Source organism: Mytilus edulis, chromosome 14 (assembly GCF_963676685.1).
Source record: "Mytilus edulis chromosome 14, xbMytEdul2.2, whole genome shotgun sequence".
Taxonomy (NCBI): Eukaryota; Metazoa; Mollusca; class Bivalvia; order Mytilida; family Mytilidae; genus Mytilus; species Mytilus edulis.
In genome coordinates this window covers 32,901,477-32,914,188 of record NC_092357.1, presented here as the reverse complement: position 1 = coordinate 32,914,188, position 12,712 = coordinate 32,901,477, and the positions used below count along the sequence as shown (strand labels likewise).

The following is a 12,712-nucleotide window of genomic DNA, read 5'->3' as shown; positions in this document are numbered from 1 at the left end:
GTGGCTGTCTAATTGAGATTCTGTTATATCTCCATCTTTCTAATGTATGTGTCATTTTTGAACTAATTAGTACATATAGCACTGTGTAGGTTTTCACCTGTGTGTTTAATTTTAACAAATGATCTATAGCTAGAAAGGCATGTTGTTGACGTTTATGGTTTCCTATACATTGTGGGGTTTTCTCATTGTTGAAGACCATTCAATAAATCCTCGCCCTCTGGTACTTATTGAACATGTGTTTAACATGTATTAGCAATCTCGCAAAATGTCGTATTTAATATCAAACCGGAAGTTTGTAAAACTGGAATCTTGTTATGTTTAAGTATCTTGTTTTATAGACTGGGTTCCTGGTATGTATACTTGCCTTGATATATGAAATATGTTACATACAAAAGTATATCTTAACAATACAATACAATATATTTTATTCAAAAACACTCAGTCACACTCACACGTCAAACAAATGGTAAATACATACAAAAAGTAAAGTCACAAAAATATTGAACTACTGAATCAAATAACAAAACGCATCAAAAACGAATGGACAAGAACTGTCATTCTCCTGACTTGGTACAGACATTTTCAAATGTAGAAAATGGTGGATTAGACCTGGTTTTTTTTTAGCACTAACCCTCTCACTTTGATGACAGTTTCATCAAATTCCATAATATTTACATTGATGCAATAACTAAACAGACACAATAAATAAAATATGAATATGGGTACATCAGTTATCATCGTATACCAATTTTAAAAGGAACAATTTAACAGAACACAAAAGCATCTATCTACAAACTCATTCATTGATTTGTGTGTCTGAAGTCAGAAAATTTTGTACGTCACATAGATTTGTCGTTCAATGTCCATACAAACAATTTTAAAATTTACCTAGACAATGTTAGCATACAGGGTTAAAAATCAAAATTATGTAAGAATATAAACTTCTGAAATAGACCGAGATTTCAACTAGTCCAAAAGTTATATATAGAATTTATAAGAATCCACAAATAGTTAATTCCACTACGCGATTGAATGATTGTGTTATGTTTAAGTACCTTGTTTTATAGACTTGGTTCCTGGTATGTATACTTGCCTTGATATATGAAATAGGTTACATACAAAAGTATATCTTAACAATACAATACAATATATTTTATTCAAAAACACTCAGTCACACTCACACGTCAAACAAATGGTAAATACATACAAAAAGTAAAGTCACAAAAATATTGAACTACTGAATCAAATAACAAAACGCATCAAAAACGAATGGACAAGAACTGTCATACTCCTGACTTGGTACAGACATTTTCAAATGTAGAAAATGGTGGATTAGACCTGTTTTTTTTTTAGCGCTAACCCTCTCACTTTGATGACAGTTTCATCAAATTCCATAATATTTACATTGATGCAATAACTAAACAGACACAATAAATAAAATATGAATATGGGTACATCAGTTATCATCGTATACCAATTGTAAAAGGAACAATTTAACAGAACACAAAAGCATCTATCTACAAACTGATTCATTGATTTGTGTGTCTGAAGTCAGAAAATTTTGTACGTCACATAGATTTGTCGTTCAATGTCCATACAAACAATTTTAAAATTTACCTAGACAATGTTAGCATACAGGGTTAAAAATCAAAATTATGTAAGAATAAACTTCTGAAATAGACCGAGATTTCAACTAGTCCAAAAGTTATATATAGAATTTATAAGAATCCACAAATAGTTAATTCCACTACGCGATTGAATGATTGTGTTATGTTTAAGTACCTTGTTTTATAGACTTGGTTCCTGGTATGTATACTTGCCTTGATATATGAAATAGGTTACATACAAAAGTATATCTTAACAATACAATACAATATATTTTATTCAAAAACACTCAGTCACACTCACACGTCAAAAAAATGGTAAACACATACAAAAAGCAAAATCACAAAAATACTGAACTTAGAGGAAAATCAATTCGGAAAGTCCATAATCACATGGCAAAAACAAAACGCTTCAAAAACGAATGGACAAGAACCGTCATATAATCCTGAGTTGGTACAGGCACTTTCAAATGTAGAAAATGATGGATTAAACCTGGTTTTATAGCGCCAACCCTCTCACTTTGATGACAGTCTCGTCAAATTTCGTAATATTTACATTGATGCAATAACTAAACAGACACAATAAATAAAATATGAATATGGGTACATCAGTCATCATCGTATAACAATTTAAAAAAAAAAACAATTTAACAGAACACAAAAACATCTATCTACAAACACAATCATTGATTTGTGTGTCTGACGTCAGAAAATTTACGTCACATAGAATTGTCGTTCAATGTGCATACAAACAATTTTAAAATATACATAGGGAATGTAAATGCAATCACATACAATAATAAAAAGAAATAAAAACAACTTTGAAATGGAATACATTAATAATTACTATAGTTTATAGTATTTTCGTTAAACATTAATAGTACCAGCTTAGAATTTTTTGGGCAAGTACAACTATTTTGATTCCATCTTATTGTTTGTCGGTATATCTGTCAGGCTTTTTCCTAGACCAAGTGATGTTTGTTATTAATTGTTTTTATTTATTTGGCTGATTTGGGTTGATTTTGTGAAAGTCAGGTGTTAGTGTTTGACTGTAAAATGTTTTTTGGATGATACCATTAATATGTCTTCATAGTATACAATGTACAAAATAAGAAACAATTTAAACATCCCCAAATGAGGGAGCACAATTGCTTGAAAGGTTAAATGTGAAAAACAACACTTGACAATGGCTTTTGAAAATTTTGCAGAAAACTGTAAGATAAAATGAGAAAAGAATCCCTGAACATTTCAACAACAGTACATTTAATACGTTTGATATGCTTTTAACAATCTAGTATTGATATATAGGTAGATACCACATCATATATTTTGATAGTGTTCATCACTAAATGATCATTACATAGAGATATTCAGGCTTATTGTATATTTTCTCATAAAATAATGGTGAAGATAGAGTTTACAGAAGATAGAATGATAGTTAAATGTATAGATTAAGGGCCAAACAAAAAATGAATGGAGAAAAAGATCAAAACAAGAATAGAGAAAATGTATTAACAAAATAGAATAGAGAATATTGGATTTTGAAACATAAAGATTAGGAAGGAACGGACATACTTTATAAAGGATAGAGAAAAATTGTAAATGGAAGAATACAAAAATGAAGGACCCCTCATCCAGATTCCACATATATTTAATAATTTTCGATTTAAACCATTTATATATAATAAAAAAAAACACATTTCGTTATAAAGGTTTTATCATGTGACATGATTTGCGTTTTCTACACGCCACCGTATGGCTGTATGTATTCTTTAAAACAGTTTGATTCGAGGATTCACATTCAACATTTGGTCACATGACAGTAATCCCACTCCCCATCATTTGTTCCTTTATAACAGTAAGGCGTCCCTTTACCTTTAGGATCTCTGCAGTAATTAGTCACGTGATCAGCTGGATCTGATGGGAGGTCCTGTGTATTGACTGTATCCCAACGCTTACAGGTTATCCCAAGAGCACTGCAGCTGACTTTACCTCTATAGGTAGAACTATTGTTGTAACAATCATCTACTATAAAAGACAATTTCATAACAGTGTATATAGTGTGCAAATCCTGAAATACATTTTTACTGTATTTGTTATGAATTTTAAATGAAGAATGATAATAAATCGACAACTAATTTATGAATAAAATAGGAATTTAATGTGTACTGTTTTTATTTATTGGTGGTATAGGTATGAGATACAGGCGGGTTTTTATCGCGTCTAAAAAATACATTATTTATGCATGTTATGTTTTGTTTCCTGTACATAGTTTTTTACTGTATACCTCAGTACCTCTAATTTCTTATATCAATAATATATAATAATGAATTACTACTTTCGAAATTATTGATAACAATGTATATGTAAATAAATGCGCTGGATTCTAAACGTTGTCTTTCCGTCGAACTGTTCGGTTTTACGTGGCGTAAGTTGATGTTCCTTGTGTGTTCTTTTTACAGTTAATCTACTTTAATACGATGATCTCAAATGGTGCACCAGTATGACCTCGAACCCTCTCACTGATTTCATACCTTAGGGTATGTGCGTTTCATTCAACAACTGTTCAAGTTTACATCAATGAACCATATGCCATGTTAAATGGACGATTCAGGATTATCTAAAGCGTCGTAATTCTAAGCAGTGAATAAAGTTTATGAGAGTGCCTTTCAACAACTGATATAAGTTATAATCATCATGTCAAAATCATGACTTAGGGGCATATCCAGCAATTTTAAAAGGGGGCATTATTCAATAACAGTTTATTATGAGAATAAAATGTTCTATTTATGGTTTCGACATCGACATACCCCTCCCTTCCACTTTTAACTGCGCGAACGAGACAGGGCTGGATCGAAGATTATTCAAAGGAGCGTAGTTCGTTAAATACAGGAAACAGTAGTAAACCGGTGTTCATGGGTACTGAATTGATTGATATAAAATAAATCAGGGTATCAAAGAAAAACCAAGGAAAACACATCAACTTTAAGACGAAAACAAAGGAACAACAGGAGCAAAAGTGATGAATGATAACAAATAATATTATATTCCAATCGAAGGGCACACCCTCGCCATAGCACTACCAATCCCATTTATCCTCCGGAATCCGACACTGATTGCACAGGCACGGATCCAGGATTATTAAAAAATGACGTTATTCCATAACATTGAATTATGATAACAAACGATATAATTTTCCAATCAAATGTGTAGTCCCTTGACTCCCTCTCTTGAATCTAGCAGTACTGATGACATGTGCGTAAACTTCAATCACTAATACATATGTTGCATACACCGTTTCAATGAATTTTGCAAATCTCATTTATTTTTAATTTTTTTTAAGTATAAATAATTCTTATTTGTAACCCATTTATTAGAATATTTCTTTTATTGTAAATATCATTCACTGTAATCAGTCAATCATATGTTTATCAGGTATTTCGATAAAAAAAAATCGCTCCAGTCTATTGTATAGTGTATCTAAGTTGGATTTATTTTTAAAATGAGATGTGTTCTTACCTTCATCAATTAAAAATTTCCAATGAGTGTTTTTTATTATATTTATTTCTACTTTTACGAATTCGATTGTTCTGTACTTTAAAAATTTAGATTTCCCATGTGTATCTGTAAGGTATATTTATATTGTAAATTGTATGTGTACTGATTGATATTTTTTCTTGAGTGTATGGTTTTCTATTGATTTTAATAGTTCTTATAATGTGCAACTTCAACACGGTCTCAGGTAAGGGGTGGGTTGGACGCCTGCTAATGTGTTTAACCCCGCCAAATCCTGTATATGGTTGTACAAAGCCAGGAGCATATAGTTCGGAGGTTATCGTTAGTTGCTTATTATTAATTGTTTTTCTTTTGTACATAAATCAGGCGGCTGGTTTCCTTGATTGTATTGTTAATATATTGCCATGTCAATGCCTTGTATATATAGTTTTCTATGCGTTATTGTTTTTCTCATTGTTGAAATCTATGTTTAATACATGTGGTTGTCCCATTTGTTATCATATCATATCATATCCATACTCCCTATTCTATATTCATGTTGTTCCTTTTTTACATTTAAGATCTAACTGCACATTTTTTCAACATTTTTAGTCCGTTTGTGCAGGATCGTTATCCCAAAATACGTTTATTTGTATAGACTTTGTCTTAACTTGTTTTGAATATTGCAAAACTATTGAGAAAAAAAACCATTTTCAACCAATCTTTACCGAGTGTTTCACAGATATGAAAATTAATGCAAAATAGTTAAAGACTTAAAATATGTAAACAAAATAAAACATACCACCACATGACATACTGAAATCTGACCAGGTTCCATCCGATTGACAAATGCTGCTAGGGCAATGATCTGACGACACATCAGCGGTTAACAATTTACAGCTGTATCAAGCTCCTAAAAGTCCATATGACATGTTATAAATGACAGTCAATCCAATGGGTATGTTTTCAACCTGTTGACACGTGTCACCTGAAATACAGTAAAGATAGCCATGTCATAAAAAGATGATTGTAATTATTATTCATTTATCTGTTGGAAGGGGAAATTGCTAGAAGACAATTAATACAATGATCAAAAGAAAACAACAAAGATAAACAACAATTTCTATAACACTTTCAATACCCGTACTATTAAGTCCATCAACACATCATTTGAATACATGTATTATGGACGGGTTATATAATCTTCTTTAACTTGTGACCCTCTGCATTTTCACCCTTAAATATCGATGATAAATAATTAAAAAATACGAATAAATGTTAAAACACTGATAGAATACGAACTGAGCCGATAATATTTCCGATTGTTGAATAATATATCATGACAGCATTCGTCACAACTCGGTCGATTCCGTACCTCCATTTTGACGAAGAGAAGTCATCCGAAGTTTGCCGATTGTTACGACAGTTTATGCAGTTCATTGCCATTCATTTAGTTGTAGGAAAGGCTAATAAGATTATTCAGTCAGTTACTATATAGCATATAATATTGAACAGCCATCGTATTTTGACTGCCCCAATAGAACGTTTGCAAGTTTAATTAAGGGTTGAATAGTTTACCGATGTTTGAATATTGTGCAAAGCTATAGATTAGTGATGGACAAAAATTTTATACCGGTCGATATAACAACTTAGAACTGAGGGAATGGAATGAATTCCAAAGGGAGCGTGATATTGTGCTCCAACATAGAATGCGTTTTAGATATGCATTCATAATCTGAAATGTCACTCAATATAGAAAATATCGCAATCAGGAATAAGACACAATTGGAAGTGGGACACAATCGGCAATAGAACATAATCGTGATTAGGACATATTCGGGAATAGGAAACAACTGTGAGACCTGCAATGTCACTCAATTTAGAAAATATTGCAATCGGGAATAAAACACAATTGGTAGTAGGACACACTCGGCAATAGAACACAATCGGGAATATGAGTTATTCGGGAATAGGAAACAACTTTGACATCTGCAACGTCACTCCATATAAAAATAATTGCAATCAGAAGTAGAACACAATAGGGAATAGAACATATTTGGAAATAGGAAACAATCGGGAATAGGAAACAATCGGGAATAGCAATCAATCGGCAATAAAACATAATCGGGAATAGGATACAATCGCCAATAGAACACAATCGGCAATAGGAAACAATTGGCAATAGAACACAATCGAGAATAAACACCATCGGGAATAGGACATATTCGGAAAAAGGAAACAATTGTGATACCTGCAAGGTCACTTTAAATATTGCAATCAAGAATAACATATGTAGGACACAACCTGTATAAGAACACTATTGGGAATAGGACATAATCGGGAATAGGGCATATTCGGGAATAGGATACAATCGGGAATAAAACACAATCGGGAATAGGACACAATCGGCAATAGAACACAATCGGGCTAGGAAACAATCGGAAATTGGACACAATATGGAATAGGACATATTGGTAAATTTACAGATAATAGACTATACTGATATATACAAAAAATAAACCGACCGAGAAAACAAGTCACTCGTGTGTTGAGTCACCGACTAATCTTAATGGGCAACCAATTTATTGTTGTGTAAACACCTTTATTAGCACTTAATATATATGGAATGATAAATCATTCACTTATCTTATAAAACTTACATTTTGTGACTGGACAAAATTCCCAACGAAAATGTTGATCAGTTGTATAACACCATGGAGTATACAAATGGGCGGGATCTCTGCAATAGTTCGAATCAATGGAAATATATGGATGTGGGTGTGGTGATTGCATATTCCACATTTGGCAGGTTCGTTCACTGTTAGTATAGTTTACATCTCCATCATAGTTCCAGCTTTCTTCCAGATAGCAGTCCGCTATGCAAAATTAGGGAAACATTCATTGGATACATTGACCATTCAAACAAGCAATACTTTTACTTAATAATTTATACAATATGCGAGCAGAAATATGTCTTACCATAAAATAAAACTCTGTCTTTCTAAATTTTAATAGACTTTTGTTGCTTCAATATATTTTGTAAAAAGTAAAACAATAACAATACGGAAAGTCGGTAATCAAATGGCAAAATCAAAAGCTCAAACACATCAAAGGGATGGACAACAACGGTCATATTCCGGACTTGGTTCAGGAGTTTTCTTATTGAGAAAATGGAAAATTTAACCTGGTTTTATTAAAATGTGTTTATAAACGCATTTATATCCTTTCAACTCATCATGTTTTGAATTTGTAGCAAATCAATTCATCCATATATCAATTTACAATTTGCAAAGTGGAACAACTTGTTTTTACCAATATTCATGATTGTAATTATCAATTCCCTGCAAATTTTCAGTTTATTATACATTTGTATATAGAAAACAAGAACGCAGGCCTGTAATTGTTTCTTCTTTCCCATTTATATCTAGCTGCATAATATCAATTCATAACAGACTTTAAAAGTGTTATTCTTAAACAAAGAAACGCATCCTTATATATAATTAATCTTTCTTGTAAATTTTCATCCGGAATCAGACAACACTATCAAAATGCAAATATAAAAAAGTAAATATCACAAAAATACTTAACTCCGTGGAAAATTCAAAACGGAAAGTTCAAAAATCAAAAGCTCAAATACATCAAACGAATAGATAACAACTGTCATATTCCTGACTTGGTTCAGACATTTTCTTATGTAGAAAATGGGGAATTAAACTTTGATAACTAGAAAAAAGCATCCATTATTTTTCTTCATATCTTTGACTACATGTAATCTATTGAACCTCCCAAGTTTTAAAATCAATAGTCATTATTTTTCTTCTTTCTTGTTATCAAAATCATGTTTGCATTGATTCAACGTCATGACAACGCATATTGTTGTATGGCGTCAGAGCATAGCGAAAATAACCACATTTTTTCACATTTTTAATTATTTGTTTTTATTTTACTGGGAAATCAATATAAATCATTGCAACCAATGTAATAACATTATTTCTCAAATTCTTCGTAAATTTACCCCTTTCTGCACCCATTGTATAAACAAATTTAATCAACGTGTGGTTCGTTTGATCTCAGTTCTTCATTAGTTAAAATCCGATTATGACGTCGACTTTTCTGATTTTCCTCTGAAGTTCCTAATGTGACGGCATAAAAAAGGCGACCATGCCTGATGACGTCACATAGAAAGAACACATCTTTTTGCAGATCAGTCGCAAAAAGGAATAGTTTGCCTGCGTATTGTTTGAAAATCATTAGAGAAACAGGTTCTACCACCAGATCTCATGTAATACGATATTTATCCACTCTCGACAGTTACATTTTAGATACTCAAAACGCTGGGCGAGACTCGCGTTTTAAATTTAACTGTCTCGATTTGATAAATATCGTATCACACTCGATGCAGCGGTAGGATCTATATTTCTCTAATTCTATTACAATTATCCCTTTCTGAAGCAATTGTATTAAAACAATTAATCAACGTGTGGTTGCCGGTGATCTCAAAAGATTATTGGATGCTTTTAAGGGTCATAACCTCTTTAGCTAACTGGAAGAATCAAAATATGAAAACAGATGTTAATAAAATTGACAACTTCGTGGATTTTGAAAGGCTTGAAGGGGATTTTCGATTAACAAAAAAAAAATGTATTGTTTAATCATTAGAGAAACAGATTCTTAAATAGTTACTCGTGGATTATCGGATTTATCAAATCTCGATAGTTAAATTATAAATTGTTAAAGTCCTCGCCGAGGCTGGGCCTTTAAAATTGATAATTTAACTATCTCGATTGGATAAATCCGATGATCCACTGGTATCAATGTAATAACATTATTTATTTTACCTCCTATTGGTGCCTTTAACTCCTTGATGTCTGAAATGGAAACATTATGTTTATGTAAGCTGATCTACAACTTCGTAAATTATATTTTTATGTAGAACAGTTTTAGAGATTTCACAACCGATATTATAATATGCATGAAATGAAAATACTATTTCTAATCATTCTATACGTAAGCCGATCTGCAATCTTATTTATCATTTTTATATGGGTATCATGTATGAAGATTGGACAACCGATAAGATAATTAAGTATAACAATTACAGAGGGTCAATAGCCTATCAATGTGTTCTGCGTTTGAAAGACTAGTGCTTCTTGTTTTTTGTTAATTCATGCAATTTAATCTAGATAAATAAGATAGGAAATGACTTTATAAATGAAAATTATCAATAAGCAGGTGATGGGTGTATCTGTGTAAGTTTTGTCTAACTTTTTGTCAATTTTTTAACTGTTATTTTGTTGCATTCCATAATTTTAATCCAATGCATAATTGACAGTATACTCATAGCAAGTAAAATTAGCACATAGGTACTAATGACAAGATTATAGATATCCGAATTCGAAGTTTATATCATCGAAGGGGAAACATGAAATTTCATATTGTATCAAATCTTATGTAGAAATATAAGATTTGTTTTAACTTGTTTTTCATTGCTGTATATTGGGAGAATATCAAGTAAATTTCAAACTTTTTACTCGACTTTTACTGTGACTAAGGAGAGATTCGACACAAGGTCTATCATTGACATTGACAAGTATAAAAATACATAACCATGATTGTGCTTATATTCCTTGTTATTATTCCTGGTTTAATAACATTGGGTTTATGTCCGCCAAAGATATGTGTTATGCACTGCCTAACGTAGACAAATTGAATGTATTACATACTAAACTATACGCCTTGTATCTTTTATTACATTAAGCTTGTTATAAAATTGAAGAAATACAAAACTGTTGAATTGATAAGTAGACAAACGGAAACGCAATCGGCGATCTAATAGGGCATAACAAAAAATAACATACATTTTTCACCTCATAAAATATATATGGTGACGTCAAATAAGTTTTAATATGGATTAAAAGAATTAATTCACGAGGAAAACAAATTTTAGAAAATCCTTTATAGATTACAAATTTGGCTGTGTATGTTCAAAAACCTCAGGTAAGACAAATATTGAATTTTCTAAACAGATAGAAGCATGGCAAGCATGAACGCACGAAGATGTTGTGGATCAATCATGATTCGGTTGAACAAAAAAATATAAAAATTGTGTGTTGTGTTTTTACTATCTGTCAGTATATTCTTTTTATAACTTTATAAAATTCCTGTTATTTAGCCCTTTGAGTTAAATGAATTAGAATATCGAAAGTATAATTTCCCACAATATTTACACAGCCTGTTTTTCTCAAACACAAAATCATGGAATATTGTTTTGTGTTTTTAGTTCCGTTTCTTGAAACTATAAATTGATAACAGTCTTTAAAAAGAGTCCTTAAAACAGAGTAATGCACACTCGTAAAGTAAACATAGTTTGCTATTATTGATTAAATATGTTTAACAAGAATACCGAATTTAATTGTTAGTGCAAAAAGGTGAAAGACCATAAAAACTTACACAATCAAACATTAGATTTGAAAAAACAAGAATGTGTCCATGTACGCAGATGCCCTACTCGGACTATCCTTTTCTAAGTTTAGTGAATCATGACATCGGGGTAAAATTTCTAATTTTGCATTAAAATTAGACAGAGCATGTTATAAGGAACATGTGTACTAAGTTTCAAGTTGATTGTACTTCAACTTCATCAAAAAACTATCTTGACCAAAAACTTTAACCTTAAACTTGTACTGTCATTGTCTATGTTCAGTGGACCATCAAATAAAAACTCTTATGTGGCATTAGAATTAGAAAGATCACATCATAGGGAACATGTGTACTAAGTTTCAAGTTGATTGTACTTCAACTTCATCAAAAAACTATCTTGACCAAAAACTTTAACCTTAAACTTGTACTGTCATTGTCTATGTTCAGTGGACCATTAAATAAAAATTCTTATGTGGCATTAGAATTAGAAAGATCACATCATAGGGAACATGTGTACTAAGTTTCAAGTTGATTGTACTTCAACTTCATCAAAAAACTATCTTGACCAAAAACTTCACCTGAAGCGGGCAGACGAACGGACGGACGAACGAACGAACAGACGGATGGACGCACAGACCAGAAAAACATAATACCTCTCTACTCTCGTAGGTGAAGTATAAAACACTGACTAACTGAAAACTACTATAAGATTACTAACTTATATTTAGTACATCCATTTATGGAAGAGCCACTTGGTCTTATATCTATCTTAATATCTCGATTGTATGACATTGTTTATAGATGATCTATTATACTAACAAAAATAAGTTAGCAACTTAAACATACATGATGAATGCATGTGACAAAAATTAGGATCACATAACCAAAATTCTGCAAACATTAATAAAATAATCAGCCGATTTACAAAAAATATGAACATACAATGTACAAGTAAGTTTAACAAAAAAAAAAGTTGCAGTTGATAATAAATTTCACATAGTACGCTAAACGAATAGTGGACGAAATTTGTTATTACATAAAAGTCGAAACTCGTGATCAACACAACAAGTGATCAACCCTAACATCGATAGAAGATACTTACTATTTTTTCTGACTTTTCGCAAAATATTCCATCCTGATTTTGTTTCTAGAGCATAATGAAAAATCTCAGATGTATTAAAACAAAGTTGGCA

At 31.4% G+C, this 12,712-nt stretch overlaps 1 protein-coding gene across 1 annotated transcript; it reads right to left on the bottom strand.

The window, feature by feature from the left end:
- Nucleotides 1-3,155: 3,155 nt before the first annotated feature.
- Nucleotides 3,156-12,712, bottom strand: LOC139503631 (putative apolipoprotein(a)-like protein 2). Its single transcript, XM_071293448.1, has 5 exons — nucleotides 12,622-12,712; nucleotides 9,938-9,967; nucleotides 7,760-7,975; nucleotides 5,902-6,087; nucleotides 3,156-3,632 (listed from the first exon to the last, which is right to left on the bottom strand). Exons 3-4 carry the CDS (start codon nucleotides 7,899-7,901, stop codon nucleotides 6,005-6,007), a joined length of 225 nt encoding a protein of 74 aa, XP_071149549.1. The 5' UTR covers nucleotides 7,902-7,975; nucleotides 9,938-9,967; nucleotides 12,622-12,712; the 3' UTR covers nucleotides 3,156-3,632; nucleotides 5,902-6,004.